General features: G+C 42.9%; 1 protein-coding gene across 2 annotated transcripts in view; it reads right to left on the reverse strand.

Annotated features, from left to right (window-relative positions):
• BMAL2 (basic helix-loop-helix ARNT like 2) overlaps positions 1 to 17881 on the reverse strand; it is a 107277-nt gene extending 89396 nt beyond the window's left edge. Inside the window, exon 1 of one of the 2 annotated variants that reach the window (XM_082738514.1) lies at positions 17622 to 17881. In XM_082738514.1, coding sequence (XP_082594640.1) covers positions 17622 to 17652 — 31 coding nt within the window. In that variant the 5' untranslated portion in view covers positions 17653 to 17881. The remainder of the gene's footprint in view (positions 1 to 17621) is intronic. The other variant, XM_082738515.1, reaches the window with a different exon arrangement.
• Positions 17882 to 23608: the final 5727 nt, after the last annotated feature.

A 23608-nucleotide genomic window follows, 5' to 3' on the forward strand; every position in this document is an offset into this window, starting at 1 on the left:
CTGGGGAAGGGAGCTGTAGTATTCATGGGTACCTTGAGGAAAGCTATGAATGTAGTGTGTCTGGATTTCAGTGAAGACAGTTTTTTTCAGAGATGAACAGCAGTGAGCTACTTTAAGCCTCCATTACAGCCTTGAGGGAAAAAAATAAAGATGGAGGAGAAGAAATTTTGGGAAGAATACTGGTCGGGAAGCCAACAACTGCCATGAAGCAGAATGATCAGGGAAGTGACAGAAACTGAGACTGGGGCACTTCTGTAGGTGACACCACAGACACGACCACTGTCACCCCCTACCCCCACACATAAACACACCACCCCTAGCACAAGAACTAGAATGATCTTCTCCTGAGTCCTTATGTGCAAGGCACTTATACCCTTTACCTACCTTATCTTATACAATCCTCACAGCAACCCTACGGTGGTGGTTTACCACATGAGGAAAGAGGCTTAGAGAAGTGAAGTAACTTGCTGTGATGGTCTTTTTGCTGTGTCTGTTTGGCTGAGCTACAGCCCTCAGTTACAGTTACAGCACACCAAGTGCTGCCAGAAAGGTGTTTAGTAGATGTGATTCAAGTCCAAAGGCCATAATCAGTTGACCTTAATAAGGGAGATTATTTTAGATAATCTGGGTGGGCCGGATTTAATCAGTTAAAAGGCCTTAAAAACAGAGCTAAGGCTTCTCTGAAGACAGAGACACTCCGCCGCAGGACAGCTGCTTCAGACTCTGAGAGTTCAAGCCGGCCTTTCCTCACAGCCTGGCTTGTGGAGTCCTGTCTTGCCCAGCCTGCCCTCGCAGTTACAGAAGCCAATTCCTTGCAATAAACCTCTTAATATACACATCTCCTACTAGTTCTGTCCTTCCGGTTGAACCCAAACTGATATACATGTCAAAGATCACACAGTAATTAAGTAAAAGAGTTCAGAGCCTTGCAAAGCCAAAAGTAGGTCACAATTTCACATTCCCTCCCAACAGAAGAAGTTCCGATTTGGACATCAGCACTTCACAGAAATGACAACACATCCAAATGTCTGGCAGGCACTGAAGGAGAGGGTAGAAGCTTAGAGCTCTGGAGACCAGACTATGCTAAGCTTTTGAAATGGTGCCAAGGGGTAGGAGAAACACCCATTATGACTATGAGGAAATTGGAGTCATGGAAAACCACTCAGTTCTGATGCAGAATAGAATCAGGGTGTCTAAGCACTGAAGAATGCTTCCCTGACTATGACCATTCCGGAAAAGGCCAGTATTTCTTTCATTTGTTTCTTTTTAAGATTTTACATATTTATTTGAAAGAAAGAATGAGAGAGGGAGAGAGAGAGCACAAGAGGGGATAGGCTCAGAGGGAGAAGAAGACTCCCTGCTGAGCAAGGAGCCTGATGCAGGACTCGATCCTGGGACTACAGGGTCATGACCTGAGCTGAAGGTAGTCGCTTAACTGACTGAGCCACCCAGGTGCACCAAGGCCAGCATCATAGGCATTATAACCTAATCCAGGTATCAGCAAAAGCAAGAAACAGAGGTTCATCAGAATTTCAGTTCCACATCAAAACAGGGAAGTTCCCTAACTTGTTCCAGACCAGATTGGTCCTTGTGCATAAAAAGAACACAGGGTTTAGCATTTTGAACATCAGCATGTTTTTCCAAAAAAGCACAAAATTGTACTTAGATTTGGATGGTCTACACCCACATCATTGTTATACATGGGAAAACACAATTCTTGCAGTTTATGAGTCAGCAGAAAACATTGACTTAATACTAAAACATGCTAAGAAAACATGCTTAATACTAATCAGGCATGATGCCACACAGAACCTATAAAAGACACAATGTTGCAGTTTAAGGAAGATGGTAGAATGAGGATCCCGAGCTTACCTCCTCCCGTAGACAGAGGAGCTGTGAAACCTTCTCTAGATTAGTGAGCCGCAGAAGGGCAGATTTTCTATTTCCACCCCACCTTAAAAACCTAGACCAGAGCAGGATCCGGATACCAAAATGGGGGAGTCTGGTAATCTTACTGAGCTTGTGAGTTGAATGAGCTGGAGTCCACAAGGCCACACCAGAGTCATGCCGGGGCACAGAAAGAGAAGTCAGGTTTAAAAGGGCTGGGGAGCTGGGCGAACACTGTCCGCCTTGACCTTAAAAGCTCAAACAAGAGCAGGATCCAGACATCATAAAGCGCAGGTTCAGATGCCATAATTAGCGGGTCACAACGCCATGACCGGTGGGTCAGATCATCACAGGGAGCTTGTGACCTCAGGAAACCAAGGATCAGCAAGACCACACCAGCCCACTGGTACTGGAACACAGCAAAAAAAAAAAAAAAAAAAAAAAAGGAAGCAGCAGTTTAAAAGAGCAGAAGAACTGTGGGAATATTCTTTCTCTTCCGTCCTACAAGTGCAGACCAAGGCTCCAGTTATCACAGGGAGCCTGTGACCTCAGGAAGCCCAGGATCTGCAAGCCCACAGCAGCCCCAGTTATGCTGAGGCACAAGAGAAAAAAACCAGTTTAAAAGTGCCAAGAAACTATAGAAACATTTTCTCCCCTTCCACCTTAAAAACCCACACTGAGCACGGTCCAGCTTAGGGTGAGCTTGCAATGTCAGGGAGCCCACGAGCCATAAGCTTGCACCAGCTGCCCTGTGGTGCTGGAGAACAGAATGAGCCATGGGTTTGTGTTTCTTTTGTTTGCTTTTGTTTTGTAATTTTAATTTTTTTTCTTTTTAAAAATTTTTTCTTGCTTTTATTTGTGGCCATTTTTTTTTTCCACTCTTTTCTATTTCTCTTTCTCTTGTTTTATATTTTTCTTTCATTATAATTTTTCCTTTATTCTTTCTGTAAAAAGCAATGGTTTAAAAGGGTAGCTCCAGGGGCGCCTGGGTGGCTCAGTGGGTTAAAACTTCTGCTTTCAGCTCAGGTTATGATCTCAGGGTCCTGGGATTGAGCCCTGCATTGGGCTCTCTGCTCGGCGGCCAGCCTGCTTCCTCCTCTCTCCCTCTCTGCCTAGTTGTGATCTCTGTCTGTCAAATAAATAAAATCTTAAAAAAAAAAAAGGGTTATACAAAGCTGTAGTAATCAAAACAGTATGGTATTGGCACAAAAATAGATCAACAGGACAGAACAGAGACCCCAGAAATAAACTCATGATTATATTGTCAGTTTATCTTTGACAAAGGAGAAAAGAATATTCAATGGGAAAAAGAAAGTCTCTTCAACAAATAGTGTTGGGAAAGCTGGACAGTTACATACAAAAGAAGAAACAAACAAGAAAAAACTCAAATAAACAATCTAACCTTATACTTAAAGGGCTGGGGGCGGGGGGAGAACAAACAAAGCCCAAGGTGAGTAGAAGAAATGAAGGTCAGAACAGAATAAAAGAAATTAGAGCAGAGTAGAAGAAATTAAGGTCAGAGCAGAAACAAATGAGGGAGAGGCTAAAAAAAGAGAAGTAAGAAAAAAAGCCACTGAAATCAAGAACTGGTTCTCTGAAAAGAGACTCATCAAGAAAAAAAAAAAAGGAAAGGACTTAAGTAAATAAAATCAGAAACAAGAAAGGAGAAGTAATAATTAACACCATAGAAATGCAAAGGATTATAAGAGAATATGAAAAATTACACGTCAACAAACTAAACAATGTAAAAGAAATAGAATTTCTACTCTAGGAATTTTTCTAGGAATTTTCCTAGAAACATACAATCTTCCAAAACTGAACCAGAAAGAAACTGAAAATCTAAACAAGTAATGAAATTGAATTGGTAACCAAAACCACCAAAAAAATAAAAGTCCAGGACCAGACGGCTTGACAGGTGAATTCTACCAGACATTTAAAGAAGAGTTAAGACTTATTCTCTTCAAACCATCCCAAGAAATAGAAGAGGAAGAAAGCTTCCAAATACTATACAAGGTCAGCATTACCCCAATACCAAAACCAGACAAACACATCAGAGAAAAGAAAACTCAGGCAAATATCTCTGATGAACATCATTGCAAAAATTCTCTATAAAATATTAGCAAGCTACATTCAACAGTACATTTAAAAAATCATTCACCACAATCAGGTAGGATTTATTCTTAGGATGCAAGGATGGTTTAATATTCAGAAATCAATCAACATAATACACCCCATCAACAAAACAAGGGATAAAAACCATATCATTATCTCAACAGATTCAGAAAAAGCATTTGACAAGATTCAACACCATTCATGATAAAAACTCCAAACAAAATGGGGTTTCATAGGGCACCTGGGTGGCTCAATGGGTTAAGCCTCTGCCTTTGGCTCAGGTCATAATCTCAGGGTCCTGAGATTGAGCCCCACATCAGGCTCTCTGCTCAGCAGGGTGCCTGCTTCCCCCCTCTCTCTGCCTGCCTCTCTGCCTGCTTGTGATCTCTTTCAAATAAATAAATAAAATCTTCTTTTTTTTTAAATGGGGTTTCATACTTCAACATGAAAAAAGCCATAAATGACAAACCCACAAGTAACATCATATTCAATGGTAAAAAACTGAGAGATTTCACCCTAAGGTCAGGAACAAGCCAAGGATGTCTATTCTCATCACTTTTATTCATCATAGTTCTGAAAGTCCTAACCACAGCAATTGGACAAGAAAAAGGAATAAAAAGCACCTATACTGGTAAGGAAGAAGGTAAACCAACCAAATGTAAACCATTTGCAGACAACATGATACTATACAAAGAAAATCCTAAGGACTCCACCAAAATACTACAGGAAGAAATAAACAAATTCAGTAAAGTTGCAGGATACAAAATTAATACCCAAAAATTGGTAACATTTTTATACAGTAAACAAAGTTACAGAATTGAAATTTAAAAAAAAAAACCCACTTAAAATTGCACCAAGGAAGAAAAATACACTGAGGAATAAACTTAACCAAGGAGATGAAAGACCTGTACTCAACTATAAATCACGGAGGAAAGAAACACAGGTGAAGATAATGGGAATAAATGGAAAGATATTCCATGCTCATGGATTGGAAAAATATTGTCAAAATATCCATAGTACTCAAAGAAATCTAGATTCAATTCAATCTCTATCAAAATACCAACAGCATCTTTCACAAAACTAGAACAAATAGTACTAAAATTTATATGGAAACATGGAAGACCCAAATAGCCAAAGCAATCCTAAGAAAGAATAATGAAGCTGGAGATATCACAATTCTAGATTTCAAGGTATACTGTAGAAATCAAAACAGTATGGTACTGACACAAAAACAAACACATAGATCAATAGATCAGAACAGAGATCCCAGATATAAACTGACACTTATAAGGCCAATTAATCTATAATAGAGGGGCCAAGAATACCAGATGGGGAAAAGAAAGTCTTTTCAATAAATGGTACTGGGAAAACTGGACAGCTACATGTAAAAGAAAAAGATTTGACCACTTACTACCCCCATAAAAAAGAATAAACTCAAAATATATTAAAAAGCTGAACATGACACCTGAAACCATAAAAGTCCTAACAAAGAACACAGACAGTAATTTCTTGAAATTGGCTATAGCAACATTTTTCTACACATCTCCTAAGGCAAAGGAAACAAAGGCAAAAACAAGTTATCAGGACTACATGAAAATAAAAAGCTTCTTCACAGCAAAAATAATCAACAAAACTAAAAGACAGCTTGCTGAATGGGAAAAGATATTTGCAAATGATATATCCAATGGGGGTTAATATCAAAAATTATAAAGAATTTATAAAACTGAATACCAAAAAGCAAACAATCTGATTAAAAGTGGGCAGAGGACCTGGATAGGTATTTTTCCAAAGAAGACATACAGATGATCAAAAGATAGATGAAAAGATACTCGACATCACTAATAAACAGAGAAATGAAAATCAAAACCATAATGACAGGGCACTAGGGTGTCTCAGTGAGTTAGAGCCTCTGCCTTCAGCTCAGGTCATGATCTCAGTGTCCTGGGATCAAGCCCTGCATTGGGCTCTCTGCTGAGCAGGGAGCCTGCTTCCTCTTCTCTCTCTGCCTGCCTCTCTGCCTACTTGTGATCTCTCTCTGTCAAATAAATAAACAAAATCTTTAGAAAAAAAAAAAAAACCATGAGGTTATCATCTCCCACCTGTCAGAATGGCAAAAATAAAAAATACAAGAAATAATGAGTGTTGGCAAGGATGTGGAGAAAAAGGAGCAATATAGGCCTACTTCAAGAAACAAGAAAAAACTCAAAGAAACAATCTAACTTTACTCCTACAGGAACTAGAAAAAAGAAGAACAAACAAAGCCCAAAATAGTAGAAGGAAGAAAACAATAAAGATCAGAGCAGAAAATATGAAATAGGGACTGAAAAAAAACAAAATCCAACAACAACAATAGAAAAGATCAATGAAACCAAGAGTTTGTTGTTTGAAAAGTGATAACCATTAGCCAGACTCATCAAGAAAAAAAGAGAGGACTCAAAATTAGAAAAGAAAGAGGAGAGGTAACAACTAACCCCACTGAAACATAATTATGAGACTACCATGAAAAATGATATGCCAACAAATCAGACAACTAAAAGAAATGAATAAATTCCTAACACATAAAATCATGCAAAACTGAATCAGGAAGAAAGAGAAAATTTGAACAGATCAATTAGTAGTAATGAAAAGGAATCAGTAATCAAAAACAAAACAAAACAAAACCTAAGACCCAAAAGTCCAGGATCCAAATTCTTCATAGGTGAATTCTACCAAAATTTTAAAAAGAGAGGGGCATCTGGATGGCTCAGCTGGTGGTTAAGCCTGACTCTTGGTTTTGGCTCAGGTCATGATCTCAGTGTCATTAGATCGAGCCCTCAGCACAGCATCTTCTTGAGATTCCCTCTCTCTCTTCCCCTGCCCCTCCCCCTGTTCATGCTCTTCTCTCTCTAATGAAATAAAATAAATACATAAAATCTTCAAAAAATTCCTGTCTCAAACTGATCTAAAAAATTAAAGAAGGAAGGGCACCCTGGTGGCTCAGTGGGTTAAAGCCTCTGCCTTAGGCTCAGGTCATGATCCCAGGGTACTGGGATCAAGCCCCGCATCAGGTTCTCTGCTCAGCAGGGAGCCTGCTTCCTCCTCTCTCTCTGCCTGCCTCTCTGCCTACTTGTGACCTCTGTCTGTGAAATAAATAAATAAATAAATCTTTAAAAAAAAAATTAAAGAAGGAATGCTTCTAAATTCATTCTACAAGGCCAGCCATACCTTGATACCAAAACTAGAAAAAGACACTATAAAAAAAGAAAACTACAGACTGATATCTCTGATGAACATAGATGTAAAAATTCCCAACAAAATATTAGCAAACCAAATTTAAGAATACATTAAAAGGATCACTCATCATGATCAAGTGGGATTTATTTCAGGGATGCAAGGATGGTTCAATATCTACAAATCAATCAATATGATATACTACACTAACAATTAAGAATAAAAACTATATGAACATTGCAATGGATGTAGAAAAAACATTTGACAAAATCCAACATAATTGATGAGGGAAAAAAACCATCAAAAAAAAAAAACCCTCAAAAAAGGGTTCCTCCTTATGGGAGGAACATACCTCAATATAATAAAGTCCTCATATGGCAAACCCACAGTTAATATCATACTTAATGGTGAAAAGCTAATGGCTTATTCTCTAAGAAAGAGACTAACACAAGGATGTCCACTCTCACCACTTTTTATTCCACACAGTACTGGAAGTCTTAGCCACAGCAGTCAAAGAAAAGGAATAAAAAACATCCAAACAGGTAAGAAAGAAATAAACTGTCATTGTTTGCAGATGACATGATTCTACATTTAGGAAGCCCTAAAAACTACCAGTAAACTATTAGAACTAACAAAGTTAGTAAAGTTGCAGGATACAAAATTAATACATAGAAATCTGGTGCATTTTTATACCCTAACAACAAACTAGCTGAAAGAGAAATTAAGAGAACAATCACATTTATCACTACATCTAAATTAATTAATTAATTTTAAAAATACCTAGGAATAAATTTAACCAGGGGTATGAAAGACCTATACTTTGAAAACTTATAAAACATTGATGAAAGAAACTAAAGAGGGCACAAATAAATAGAAAGATACACCATGCTCCTGGATTGGAAAAATTAATGTTGTTAAAATGTCTATATTACCCAAGGCAATCTACAGATTCAATGCAATCCCTATCAAAATACCAACAGCATTTCTCACAGAACTAGACCAAATAATGCTAAAATTTGGGTAGAACCACAAAAGATCCTGAATAACCAAAGGAATCTTTAGAAAGAAAAGCAAAACTAGGGGCACCTGGGTGGCTCAGTGGGTTAAGCCTCTGTCTTCAGCTCAGGTCATGGTCTCAGGGTTCTGGAATCGAGCCCCGCATCGGGCTCTCTGCTCAGCGGGCAGCCTGCTTACCCCACCCCCCACCATGTACCTCTCTGCCTACTTGTGATCTCTGTCTGCCAAATAAATAAATAAAATCTTTTAAAAACATTTAAAAAAATAAAAAGCTTTGGGGCACCTGGGTGGCTCAGGGGGTTAAAGCCTCTGCCTTAGGCTCAGGTCATGATCCCAGGGTCCTGGGATCGAGCCCCACATCGGGCTCTCTGCTCAGCAGGGAGCCTGCTTCCTCCTCTCTCTGCCTGCCTCTCTGCCTACTTGTGATCTCTGTCTGTCAAATAAATAAAAAATAAAATCTTTTTAAAAATAAAAAATAAAATAAAATAAAAAGCTTTAACACAGAAAATAACAACAACAAAATGAAGGACAGCCTCCTGAACAAAAGAAGGTATTTGCAAATGATATATCCAAGGACAGGTTAATACCCAAATTTATAAAGAACTTCTACAACTCAACACCAACAAAACAAATAATCGGATTTTTAACATGGGGTAGAGGACCCAAACGGACATTTTTCCAGAGAAGACATACAGATGGCTAACACACGTGAAAAGGTGTTCACTAATCACTAGGGAAGTGCCAACTAAAACCATAATGAAATATCACCTTCACACCAGTGGGAATGGCTAGTATCAAAAAGACAAGAAATGAGAGGCACTGGTGAAGATGCAGAGAAAAGGGAACCTTGTACAGTATTTGGGGGAATGTAAATCTGGCTCAGCCATGAGGGAAAACAGTATGCAGGTTTCTCAAAAAAGAAAAAGAAAAATACCATAAATCTATTAATTCCACTTCTGGGTATTTGCCCAGAAAATGAAAACACTACAGCTGACCCTTGAACAACACACTGATTAGGGGCTTGGCCACCTACACAGTCAAAAATCCATGTACAACTTGTGACTCCACAATATAACTACTAACACCCTACTGTTGACTGGGAAGGCTTAACCATAATCTACATACCTGATTAACACAGATTCTGTATGTTATAGTTATATACTGTATTCTTAAAGTCAGCTGGAGAAAAGAAAATCATGAGAAAATACATTCTGTACATTTATTTTAAAAAAAAGTACTATATTTATTTATTTTTTTAAAATCTGTGTTAAAAGTTAAGTGTCTGCTAATAAACAGTTATTTTAAAACCTCTTGATACATGATTTGTCCTCAGTGCCTTCTACAGTTTGAAGTATGAACTTGAACAGCACCCCCACCCCCGGCCAAGTCCAGGCGGCTTTGCTACAACCAAACACAAGTCCCAGAGGTAGTTATGATTCTTGCTGAAAGAAACTGATGAGCCAAAAGGGCTAGTTGAACTCAGGCTGAAAACTAAGGAAAAGGAGAACTGTCCTAAGAAGCCACTAGCAGCAGGATGCATGGAAAATTGGGTTTGGTCTCTTTTTTTCTAGGTCAGTGTGGTTGTCTGGATAAATCTTACAGAAGAGATGGCCTACTAAAAGCAAGATTGTTGGTCTCCCGGGCAGTGCAAACACAGCCCATCTGGGCCACCTCATAACTCAGGACATCTGATCCTCCAACCAGGGAGCTGGGAAGAAACACATGCAGAGCTGGAAACGGTGTTCCACATTTCACCCTTTTCTCTACATCTTTGTCAGAACAAGTATTAATCTTCACAATTATGTATTCATTTAAATATCAAGATCTACTTTATAAAGGGTTCAATTTCAATTCTATCTACTGCACATTGATCTTTTAAAATCTGTATTTCTGTAAAATACACATGGCTCTGGGACTATCCTAGCTCAACTATCCGAGTCCATTCTTTCTATATTCTCCTCTCCTAGGAAAAATGGTGAAGAGGTACTCTAATGTATCTAGAACTTATGCTTTTTTTTAAATACATTTTTTAAAGATTTTATTTATTTATTCATATGAGAGAGAGGGAGAGAGAGAGAAAGAGAGAAAGTTTGAGGGAGAAACAGGCTCCCCGCAGAGCAGAAAGCCCAATGGGAGTCTTGATCCCAGGACCCCAGGATCATGACCTGAGCAGAAGGCAGACACCAAACCGATGGAGCCACCCAGGCACCCCTAGAGCTCTGCTTCTAAGTATCTTCTAAACCCGAGGTCGTCCGCACTGTACCTGAATCAAAATAAGAACACCTTCTGAGGTTATCACACATGGGTGTTTCCATGAGTATTCTTTTTTGGTTCACAAACCTTCACTAAGTGATTATATTGGAAGTCCAGGCTGAGGGTGTCTTTCGGCGTGGTCCCACGGAATGGCACGGGAAGGGTCTAAGAGCGTGCCTGGAGCACACGTCCATCCTGAGGGTGTATTAGCGATGGGGACAGTGGAACAATGCAGGAAAGGGTATCAGAAGCCCGGAGACCTCCTTCCCAGCAGGTTGTAATGAGAACAAATGAAACCAAACTTATGATGCTTTTCAGATGAATGTAAAAATGGATCTAAAGACAGAAGCAGCTCCTTTTTCAAGGAAGGAAAGATGAAAGAGAAAAAGAAGTAGTCCAGAAGGATTTGGAGTAAAGGCTAAGACCTAAGAGCCACAAACCTGGCAGGAACCCAGACCTCTGTCTTTTGTTTTGTTTGGTTTTGTTTTTTTTTTTTTTTTTAAGATTTTATTTATTTATTGGACAGACAGAGATCACAAGTAGGCAGAGAGGCAGGCGGGGTGCGGGGAGTGCTGAGCAGAGAGCCTGATGCGGGGCTTGACCCCAGGATGCTGGGATCATGACCTGAGCCGAAGGCAGAGGCTTTAACCCACTGAGCCACCCAGGGACCTGACTTTATTTTTTTATTTTTATTTTTTTTCAAATCTGATTAGAAATGTGCCACAGTTCTTCTTTGGAGGTGACACAGAAGCTCTGTTGCTGACCAGGGGCCAAAAAGAAGATGCATGGATCTTTCCTTCTGGAGGGGAGGCAAATCATTGCTTGTATAGGGCTTTCTGGGTCCACAGTCTGTGCTGCACCGCAGGCATGGCAGGGAAACCCACAACACTCACAGCACAACTTCACTGGTCGATTCCTTTCCCACTTTTCCTATCCAATGCAAAAAACAAACAAACAAACAAGCCAAAAAACAAACAAACAAAACTACCAGCAGTTCTTCCAAGCATGTCACTGATGATTTTCCATACCCATGTCTGTGCTCCGTCCTCAAAGACCCTCTTCTTCACTGCCTCCCCTAGAGCTCTCTATGTATCGATACTAAAGTTGACACCTTCTCTGCAAGTGAGTCCCTGCTCCCCAAACTAGACAGAATTTCTCCCAGCTTTGGGTGGGGAGGCTCACTCCTAACAGTTAAACTATAGATCTTACTAGGTTCTATCTTGTCTTACACATATTTTGACTACTTTTGACCTATTTATAAACTCCTGCATCTTTTTTCTGGCTTTTTCCATTTCTCCATCTCTGCTTGCTTAGTAGAGTAGCATGTATTTAATGGATAGTTTATGAGTGAACCAGACTTGTTCATACCTTAGACCAACTGTTGATTTAAAATCAACTGGGGCCCTGCCTTTGGCTCAGGTCATGATCCCAGGGTCCTGGCATGGAGCCCTGCATTGGGCCCCCTGCTCAGTGGGAAGCCTGCTTCTCCATCTCCCACTCCCCCTGCTTGTGTTCCCTCTCTGTGTCTTTCTGTGTCATATAAATAAATAAAAATCTTTAAAAATATAAAAAATAAAATCAACAAATCTTCATTAGGCATTCATAGGTACAAGGACTTGAAGATTGTAAAGATGGGTAAGAACTCTGCTCTCCTACGATGGGGATAGAGCTAAGAAACCTACCTAAATGACTTGTGACAAGAGGGCCAAGTGTGCACACACACACACACACACACACATACACACACACACACAGTGAAAATAGAAGGGAAGAAGCATTTCTGTTGGGGAAGGAGAGGTTCTGGGAAGGCTTCATGAAAAGAAGGGAAAATTCACCTACTGTGTATCAGATTTCACTAAACAGTTTGTAATCATCTAATTCCCATATAAGCCTCCATTTTTTACTACCATTTTAAGGACAAGGAAATTGGGGTTCAGAGCAGTTTAAATAATTTGGCCAAGGTCACATAGCTATAAATAATGAAACTGGCGATCACATCCCCAGTGGCCTGATTCTAAAGCTCATGATCATTTCCCTACACAGGCAAGTAAACATACAGTGACACCTGAGCTCAGCCTTCTAGACTACAGAAGACTTCTACAGCTTATCTGGAGGGAGGGCAGGAGGATTGCAGGAGTAGCCAAAAGCCGGAGCAACGCCTGAAGGTAGCAAAGTTTCAAACATATGGGGAAAGGCAGATTCCCTCACATAACAGACTATAGGACATACAAGGGAGACAAAATGGAGATGTTTGGGAAGAGAAAGCCAGTGGATGATTTTCCATATTCCCTATGATACATTTGGAACATACGGTAAAGTATAATTTCTTATCTACTTAAAAAATAAATATTATAAGCAAAAAATTTTCTTTATAAGTAAAACATTTTGAATGCATTGGCAATTACTATTTTATGGCAATAATCTTGACCTTCAATAATAAATATCCTGTAATGCAAATCATGTTGACTGGAAAAATAATTCTCTCCACATTTCCTTCTCCTCCAGCTTTTGATTTTATCTCTCAGTAAAGATATTATTTAGAAGTTTAAACCACAAGATTAAAGACTAGAGAAACAAAATGCCAATAACGTACTTGAATAAATGACAAATTTCCTATCATGCTAAACAACATTTAAATATTTTTTAAGATATTATTTATTTATTTATTTATTAGACAGGCAGAGATAAAAAGTAGGCAGAGAAACAGAAAGAGAGAGGGGGAAACAGGCTCCCTGCTGAGCAGAGAGCCTGACAAAGGACTCGATCCCAGGACCCTGGGATCATGATCTGAGCTGAAGGCAGAAGCTTAACCCACTGAGCCACCCAGGCACCCCCATGTAGATATTTTCAAATAAGAGTTTTAATATTATAAAACTGGACTGATTTAAATATTTTAAGAAATTTTTTTTAAAACTGGGCTGGGAGATGGGAAGAGGGAGAGGGAGAGAGAGAATCTTAAGCAGGCTCCATACCCAGGGCAGGACCCCAAACAGGGCTGGACCTCACAACCCTGAGATGATGACCTGAGCTGAAATCTAGAGTAGGATGCTTAACTGACTGAGCCACACGGGTGCCCCTTAAAATATTTTAAATTTAAAAATGGGGGTGAGAAGATATTATAGCCTAAGTGTTATGATTTAGATAGTATGTGTGAGGGACAAGTAAATAGACTTCACATAAGAGCAGAAAATGGGGGTGGGGGGGCATAGTTAAGTGCTCCATAAATTGTTGGTAAATATCCCAAACTACTACAAGCTACTGCAGAGAACATCTTCCACCTGTAGTCCCAGCACCAATGAGAGTTTAAATTGTAGCTTCTAAGTTCTCACAGCCTCCTGCCACAGGGAAGGAGGGAGGCACTGGGTGAGGCAGGTGGGGTACAGAAGGGCTGAGATTTGGGGTGGGAGAAGCCACTCCAGGGAGCAGACCCAAGGAAACCAGGACAGGAAATCACTGTCTCACAGAGCAGGCAGATGTCTCATCTCCTACACGGCACCTGGTCACTGAGTCCCCAGGAATGCTGGGGTATGGAGCCTGCTTAAGATTCTCTCTCTCCCTCTCCCTCTTCCCAGCATTCTGACCGTCCTGATGCTGACTCATGACCCAGATTCCAGGCACCTGCATCACTCAGCTGCCATGGTGGGAAACCGGAGGTCTTCAACTCAACGGGACAACTGAAATCGGGGCTACTAGGATGAAGTGTTACTACCTTATTGATGATTTCCTGAGCATTATGTAAAGGGAAAAATTTCAAAAGGATGCGATAATCAATGTTGACAACACAGAAAGAAGTCATGCTTTTTAGAACTAGGGAGTCTTACCACAAGGAAAAAGGTCAAGTGAAAGGTGCTTACTATACTCACTATACTCATATTTTGGCTTCCCCTATATATTTAATTTAATTTATTTTGAGAGAGAAAGAGAGAGAATCTCAAACGGACTCGCCCCTGAGCATGGAGCCCTATACGGAGCTCAGTGTTGGGTCCCGGAGATCAGGACCTGAGCCAGAATCAAGAGTCAGACACTTGACCAACTGTGCCACCCACGTGCCACTCCCTATATATTGTAAACATTAAATTACTTAAACTTTAATGGGCTGGCAGTCCCTCCGCTCCCTCTCTTCTCCCACCTCCATCCAGCTGCTTTCCCCTTCCCCCACTCACTCTTCTTCCCCCACCAACCCCTTGCCTTGCCCTTCTCTCTTTTTCCTTCCCCTTCCCTTTAACCCCTTCCGCATCTCCCCATCTCTTTCCCTCACTTTCCACCTTCCTTCCATCTTGCTCTTTTACTCTCTCTCCCCTCTTCGTTCTTCACTCCGCCCCTCGTCTCCCTCTTCCCTCTCCCTCCCCTTCCCAAGCCCCCACTGCCTTCCCAAACCCGTGAGCAGCAGTTTCAGTCCGTCCTGGTTTATGTTGAGTAATGCATCTCAGGCTGAGACTTTGCCTAAGGATCCCGGCCAGGAGCAGTAGCTTATGTAAAGTTGATTGGCACATGATTTTTTTACTTCTGAGTCACAAAAGTGAATTTAAGCCACTATAGTTGCAGAGCTACACCTCAGAAAGAGTGGTCTGAGAACCTCGCAGGTGGAAACACGCTACAGGAAGGAAAGGGAAGGGGAGAAAACAGCCCCCCAAATGCCAAGACCCAAACCATCTCTGGCAGTCAGTCCCGAGAATGCACTGCTCCTGCAAGACAGCCTTTCCCTGATTCCAAGGATTCTGGAATCATTTGCCGGGAGGATACCCAGTCACTTGGCAGCTTGCTCAATCTTAGTGTTTACCATAAGCCTGTCAAAAAATTGAGCGGGCAATTACGTGAGGCACCAGCTGATTTCGATCGCTATTCTCACAATCAGCCCTGAAGTTATTTTCAGCTGTGTAACCACCATGAGGTGGGTGGGGGTAGGTTCTCCCCACCACCACTTTTAGATTTGTATTTTATTACCAGGGTCTTAATGTCAAACAGCCTAGGGAAAAGAAATCTTCAGGGATTTTGTGTAAGGAAAACATGGCCATAGATTCTGATATAGAGACCTGTTTTGTTGTGTTTTTCCCACTGGGGATAGGGGAACTTGTAACCATATATATTTTTTCACCCTTTAGGTAAAGGGGGTGTCTGAAGGTGTGCGTGTTGCTCCTTAGCGCCACCTAGTGAGACAGGAAAGGAAGGAAATCAGCAAGGCCAGTAGCCACAGATTTTCCACTGCAATTTTTCACTCCTGCTTTGTAACTGTTGGCCAGCCTACCACCACCTACATCACAGGGCTTCTGTGACACTAAGGATGATATCCCTTATGAAATGCTTGGTACGTAATAGGACCTCAAGAAATGCTGGCCCTCCCAGGCCCCACTGAAACTTTGCTACTTTTATCTAAGAAGGATTCATTTTAATCATTCCCAACTTCACATGTGGTAGTCAGCTAAATAGCAATAAACGATTTGTTTGAAAACCTTAAAGTCCATAAGGCTTACATGGTGAAAGTCACTCTGAATGAGTCGGTCCATTTCCATATTTCTCTTTTTATCAAGATTTTACTTATTTGACATAGAGAGACCACAGACAGGCAGAGTGGCAGGCAGAGGGACAGGGAGAAGCAGACCTCCCACTGAGCAGGGAGCAGGAGGCAAGGCTGGATCCCAGGACCCTGGAATCATGACCTGAGCAGAAGGCAGCAGCTTAACCGACTGAGCCACTCAAATGTCCCTCATGTTTCTCGTTTTTCAGTAGAGTCCAAACATTCTTTGAGTTTGGCCAATTTTTGACTTGTGTGGGATAACATTTTAATGAACCAGACAAGCCTCGTTAAATTCACAAAGCAAGTGGGAGCTGCAAGTTAATAACTGTATTAAGCTAATGTTTATAGAGCATTTGCGATTTCTCCAGTAGTGGACTATGCACTTTATTTGTACTTAAATGCATTTATATCTCGTTTAATCCTAACAATCCTATAAGACAGATACTATAATTATCCCCACTTTACAGATGAAGAAACTAAGGCTAAGGTAAATAACCCCAGCAACACTTACGAGTTTAACACCATACATACTGCCCTCTCTTTGCAAAACAGAGCCTATTCACATCTTTCTATCATCCAGAAACGTGCGTATATTCAAATGATGAAATATGGAAATCTCTCCCGATCCAAGTTCCCATAACTGTATTAGATTTTCAAAAGCACCTCTTCTCATTGCTGTATTTCAGAGAATCAAAACTCCTCATCCTATTCCAAAAGGCAAGCGCGGATTTAATCAATAGCTTTCCTGAAATTCGTCGTCTTCCTTCAATTATTTCTTTTTTTCCTGCCCCCCTTTTGACTTAACAGATATTTTATAACCGCCCCATAATTGCGACTAGTCCCCTGGAATAGACAACAGAATGTCGCCAGTGTTTTTGCTCGAGAGAGGAACAAGACCAAGCAACGCTTCCGACTCAATTCACAAAAAGTCCACTAAAATATAAAACATCCCCCTGATGGCTTTCCTAAAACAGTAACGGTAAACGACGAGAGCCTCCTCTCGCCCACGGAAGGCTGTTGCGGTGCAATCTGGGGTTTTCGAGTGAGAGGTGCGGCGGACCTGCGTCCACGCGCTCCCGCGCCCGCCTGCCCGCCCCACGACCCGGCCGTTTGGAAAACGGGTTACGGAGACTTGAGTATTTCCAGTACGGAGGCTACCGCTGGCAGAACCCGGGTTCCTTCCATGGCTGATGACAACTGCTTCACACAGAAGAGGAAATCTAAGAAGTCCACAAAACAGACCCCGCAGACGACGAAGTGGGATCCCAGGGGTCGGCCGAGGGGGCTGCTCGCCGTTTCAAGGGGGCTGGTCCCTCGCCAGCTCACCTTCGCCAAAAGGTCCAGCCGGGGCCAAGAAATGAGGCTGCGGGCCACAGGAAAGCCGGCTGCGAGCCCGGGGACTCCCCGCCTCCCTCTCCCCGGCAGGACCGCGTGGCGCCGCGCAGCACCTGTGCCCCCCGGCGACGACCTCGGTCAGGGAGCCAATCGGAGGCTGTGCGGGGTGGGGGGAGGAGAGCCCTCCGCACGCTGTGCCCGCCTCGCGGGCCGCTCGCCCCAAGCCCGGCCCGGGGTGCTCCCGCGCGCGCGGCCCCGCTCCCCACCTGGAGCCTCCAGCCCGCAGCCTCACCTCTAGCCGCAGCCTCCTGTTCCGCCGCCATCGCAGGAGCCACCCGGCCCGCTCTGCAGCCCCGGGGCTGGAGGCATCGAGAGCTCCGGGCCCGCCCTGCGCCGGCCCGGGAGCGGGAACGCGGGCGCCGGGGGAGCTGGGCCGCGCGTCTCGACGGTCACCCCCGCGGCCCCTGGGCGCGCAGCCGGCGCCGACTCGCAGCCCGGCCGCCCGGGACCGCAGAGCCAGCGGCCTGGGACTGGCCTGCCGCGGGGCTCCCAGCCGGAGAAAGGCACCCGGCGCGGGGCGGAGTCACGGCGGCCCCGCCCCCGACCCCTGCGGCTGGAGGCACCGCGGGGAACGGCGGGCAAGGCAGCACCTTGAGGCTTTCCGGAAAGCGGCTTTTAAAACAGGTTTCCACATCCCTTTAAGGATTCGTTGTGTAGGTGTTCCGTGGGTTGGAGTTGTTTCCCTTGAGGGGAAAGGTAAAGGATGAATGGAGATGTTGCAAGGGAGGAGCTGGAAGAGAAACTTCGCGGGTCCACGGAAGGGCGAGGGAACGGCTTCGCTGCAGAGTCAGGGGTGCGAAGTGACAGAGAGGGGGTCACTGAGGAAGCTGTTTTGGCTCCTGCAACCGTTGGGTAAATCGAGAAGCAACATCCTTTGGGGATCATTACACACACACACACACACACACACACACACACACCACCACCACCACCACCACCACCACCACCACCACCACCACCACCACCCCCTGCGGAATAAGCGGCTTCTCTTTCCGCCCACTGGTCCCTAGCCCCGTTCCTTGCTTGCAGTTTGGCCAGTAGACGAAGGTAGTGGAGGAAAGGAACAGCAGAGAGAACACTACATCTTTGCATCAGCTCGCCTAAATCTATTAATTTTCCTACCGTGACTCTTCGTTATAGCGTCTTAAACTAGCTACCCATGTGTTCCGAGGGCTATTTCGGGCCAAACCTGGGCAAGGGGATTGGAACAGAGTTCCTGGGCAGAGATAAGCATGTCCAGGGGGAAACTGCTGCCCTCTGAAGTGGGGATGGCAATTTTACCAGCTGGAGGTGGAAGGAGGTGCTGAGAACTGTGGCTGCCCTCAGTAATGCACATCAAGGCACTTCCCTTTTCAACAATATTCTTGACACCTCTCGATCCCAGCTTTGACTTGGAGCTCTACCTGAAATCCACCAACACCAACTCCAGCGGCAGCTCAAAAATAAAAATTCCACAGACAGCCTGGCAACTAGTCTTTAATCGGGGGTAGGTTTCCTTGAATATGTCCAAACCTGGCTTTCCAGGTAAATGTGCACCGTTTGGGGATGGTTTACCAAGTGAGGAGGCATTCTAAGACCTCGGCATGTATTAAATGTCACCTTTCTGGTGAAGCAGTACCATGGTTAAAATGCAGAGTACACACTATGTGTCTAGTTTAAGACGCTATAGGGGCTCAGAGATGAGCACTGGGGCCAGGATCACTTAGTGGGTGGGAGAAGCCAGACTGTAAAAACCAGATCTTCTTAGGCGTTCATACTACGGTATCCAATAAGCTTTCTGGTGAATCACTGCAGTCCTCATTTCTTAGAAATGATGATTCACTTCCACTCAAGCCTAAAAGCCAAAGAAAAGGAATCCAGTACCTAAATATGATAGGAGGAAGTAATGCTCAAGGAGAAGAGGCCACAGGGTTCTCTTGGGGCAAGTCACTTTCATAGCTTAACATGCACTCCCCCTTAATGTTCAAGTTTAAATCTTACTTGCTACTTTTTCTTTATGCTCTGGAGCTTTCCACTCTAGGACTTTTTTTTTTTTTTTTTTTTTTAAGAGTAGTTATATTATGCCTAGTAGGATAAACCAGTATCCTGAGAGATGGATAGGAAGGTAATCTCTCATTTACAGGCAGTGATTTTCTAACATTTTCTCCTTGGGCAAAATGTAACAAGTGATTTGAAACATAACTTGCAGAACACATAATCTATTTCCTTCTGCTCAATACCCTTTTCTCACCAAAGGCCTAGGGACAGTGTTGCTCTTCAAGAATCATGGCTAATCCCAGGGTGATCTTAGTTTACTAATTTTTGCTTTACTGACAAGTACTTAGGCAAGAACAGTACTGGAATCAATATCCACTGCCTCAAAACTATAAATTCCTATACTTGTCAACCTCCTGCTGAGATTGTAACAATGTAATTTGGTTTGAGGGTTCCTTAAGACCACTTGGATATTTTAGTTGGTGGGGGAGGGGGAATCCACCTACTTCAGAATGATACTGTTAAAGTAGAAGATTTGAAGATACTGTTTCCAATGATGCATTTAAAAAAAAAAAAAACAAACAAACAAAACCACCCCTCAGTGAGCTCCTGGCTGGAGAAAATAACTAAATTATTTATATTTAAAACTACCTTTTCTTCCCTGCCACTTTCCTTTTACCTCCACCGCCAGCATTCTATGGAGGGTCCATACTGGGGACTTGATTCTTGTTTTTGCTAAGCAGATTGATGAGTGGGAGCACAGCTGGGAGAAACAGAAAGGCCAAATGTGTTTAGAGTAGACGGACCTGTCGTAGGCGTCTGGTATGGGGAAGATCAGCTTGAGCTTGGCTTATGAAGGAGTGGAGAATGCAGAGAAGGTAAGTGCAGGAGCGTATACTCATGAGAGAGAGGAAAGAGGTGGTGGCAGCTGCCACAGGAAGTGGAAATTTGAGAAAGATCTTTTAAAAGGGTATTAAGGGAACTTCACTGGGTAATGCAAACCCTCTTACATTATTTCCCTGGAAAATAACAACTTTAGTAAAGCTACGTCCCTTTTCAATGCTTTTGGAATTGTGTTTTTATTAAAAATGAGAACATTTTGAGATCAGCTTTAGATGGAAAGTAGCGCTGCCCACCAAAAAAATGCAGTTATTTAATTCATTTGTTCACACGTATTTATAGAGTGCCTACCGTGTGCCAGGCGTTGCTGTAAGCATGGACTTGTACTTCACCTGCTGTGCCCCCGTCACTTTATATAGATGTTCTCACAGCAGTTAATGGGGTGGGTATTATTTCGTTTGGGAAAAGTCCAGCCAGTGTCTTTTTTTTTAAGTTTGTTTATTGTTTATTTGCCAGAGAGAGAGAGAGAACACACAAGCAGGCAGAGGCAGGCAGAGCAGGCAGAGGCAGGGAGAGAAGCAGGCTCCCTGCCGAGCAAGGAGCCCGATGCGGGACTCGATCCCAGGACCCCGGGATCATGACCTGAGCCAAAGGCAGTGGCTTAACCAACTGAGACACCCAGACGTCCCCAGCCAGTGTCTTTTTCTGCTCAACTCTGCCGTTCCCCAAGTTGGATGTTCATGATAATGTACAGAATTTCAGACTCACTCCTAGAGCTTCTGAGTTAGTTCTCAGTCCCTACTTCAAACCAGCTAGTTAATTTTGAGACATTTTAAGTACTTTAGAAAATACTGCTTCAACTTGCCAAAAATCAAGTTTCCTAAGCCTAGGTTGTTGTGGGGGTAGGCTGGGTATTTCTGCTAGCTAGAGGTCAGAAGTAGCCACAAACTGAAATTCTGAGAAAAATACAGAAAGGATCATAGGACAAGCCTGAGCGAATGGCTGTGTAGACATCTCTTTATATATGGAGTTACTGTTTAATGTTATTTTCCCCTTAGAGATGATGTTTGTGTGTGTGTTATAAGTGTCAAAAGCTGAAGTGATTTTTACTTTTGTGGGTTTGGGACACTCTTGAAACAAGCATGTATCCCAGGTCCTCTTGAGTCCTCCTCATATGTATGGAATTGGACAGGAGTGATCTTCAAGTTCTGTTCAAGTTTATCTCACCCAAAAGGTCAAGAAAGGCAAAGGACAGTCTCCCTTTCATGTTATGGGTTTTGCCCTTTGGTAGAGCCTTAAAAGTCATCCTGTGTTGGAGTATCTGGGTGGCTCAGTCAGTTAAGCGTCCGACTCTTGGTTTCGGCTCAGGTCATGATCTCAGGGTTGTGAGATCGAGCCCCACATTGGGCTCTGCATTCAGTGGGGAGTCGCTCGAGATTCTCCCTCTCCCTCTGCCCTACCTGTGCCCCCTACCCTGCATCTTCTGTCTCAAAATAAATAATCTTAAAAAAAAAAAAAAAGTCATCCTCTGTTTAAGGGTTTGATAAAGAGTGTCTTATTTTTTTTTATTTTTTTAAAAGATTTTATTTATTTATTTGACAGAGAGAGATCACAGGTAGGCAGAGAGAGAGAGAGAGAGAGAGAGAGAGAGAAGCAGGCTCCCTGCCGAGCAGAGAGCCCGATGTGGGACTCGATCCCAGGACCCTGAGATCATGACCTGAGCCGAAGGCAGCGGCTTAACCCACTGAGCCACCCAGGCGCCCCAGGAGTGTCTTAATATGAACAGTAGGGTAATTCCAAGATAAAATCATGGTAGTGAGCACCTTGCCTGAGAAATGTTTGGATTTCTATTAGTCAAAGCCCATCTGCTCGTTAGACAAACAGTTGAGCCAATAATAATTAGGCAACCCCACTCCTGCCTGGATCTTGGGGAAATAAATTGATGAGGATCTCTATTGCTGGCATGATAGCAGTTGGGGAGATGGACCAATGAGGCAATGATTAGGGGCTGGGAGGGATGGCAAAAGCACTAAACAGACCAAACCCTGGTCATTGGGCCATACATCGATTCTGTTTGTATGAGGTCCAGAGATACAACCCTACTTTTGGTTCTCCAAAGGGCAAGAAAAGTAGGATTACAGTGGCTGGGCCATGGTTGGGCTAAGGGGTACTTAGTACTCCTGCTTTCAGTAGGCCAGGAAAGATGTTAATGGATCAGGTTTCAGCTCAAACAGCAATGGGAGAACCAGCAAGAAAATCCAGGTATAGTGGCTTAAGGTAAGAACCATTGCTATAAAAATGTGTAGCACCCTTTTGATTACCTTGGAGCTTTTTAAAAGAACGCCAACTGGTCCTGGTATCAGGTGGCCATGTGCTTTAGATAAGCCTCCACCTAGCACCAGGGATGTGAATCCTGATTTTTTTTTTTAAAGATTTTTTAATTTATTTGTCAGAGAGAGAGAGGGGGAGAGAGAGCTAACACAGGCAGACAGAATGGCAGGCAGAGGCAGAGGGAGAAGCAGACTCCCCGCCAAGCAAGGAGCCCAATGTGGGACTCGATCCCAGGACGCTGGGATCATGACCTGAGCTGAAGGCAGCTGCTTAACAACTGAGCCACCCAGGCGTCCCAAATCCTGATTTTTAAGTCTGTCCCAGGCCAGGTACTATTGTAAGAATGGATGTATGACATAATCATGGCCATTAAAATGTGGAGGTTACTTTGCTTAGAATGCTTCTAGAAGACATCTTCCTTGATCTTAAAAAAGAGGGTGCACAAGTAATAGTTTCTAGGGACTTACATGTTGTAGAAAGACTTCATGCTTTGAGTCTCTGTAGCCCTTTAGCCCCTCTGAAAAACAAGAGGAGGGACAAAGCTAACTCGTGGAAGATGTCAAAAGCAGTACAATGAAAGAACCTGTGTTCTTGATGTTGCTTTTGAGAAGTGAAGTTGACCACCCTGGAAGCTCACTATCTCGTGTCTTCATGTCCTATAAGATAATCATTTTCCTTATTGCCGAAGCCATCTTGACTTGGTGTCTTCTGACGCTTGCAGTCTAAAGTACCCAAAGTGACAAATCTGACACTAGCTCCCCACGTATTTTTCTGAGGTCTAGAAGCACATGAAATAATATGTCACTGAAGCATGCTGTCTGATGTGGGGGGATACAGCAGCACTGGACTTGGGTTCAAGAGCAATTTATTACCTGTGTCTGGGTATGTCACGCTCAGCCTCAGGTTCATCATCTGTAAAATGAGGGTAATTATGTTTATTTCAGAGCAATAGTAATATCCGAAATGAATAATGTAAGTTAAAGCATTTTGTATACAAATAGAAGTTCTTTTTTATCAGAAGATGCTCTTGAAAGAAGATGCATTTAGTCTCTAAGTTTGCTCCAATGTCCCAAT

This window comes from Mustela nivalis (genome assembly GCF_964662115.1).
Source record: "Mustela nivalis genome assembly, chromosome: 7".
Taxonomy (NCBI): domain Eukaryota; kingdom Metazoa; phylum Chordata; class Mammalia; order Carnivora; family Mustelidae; genus Mustela; species Mustela nivalis.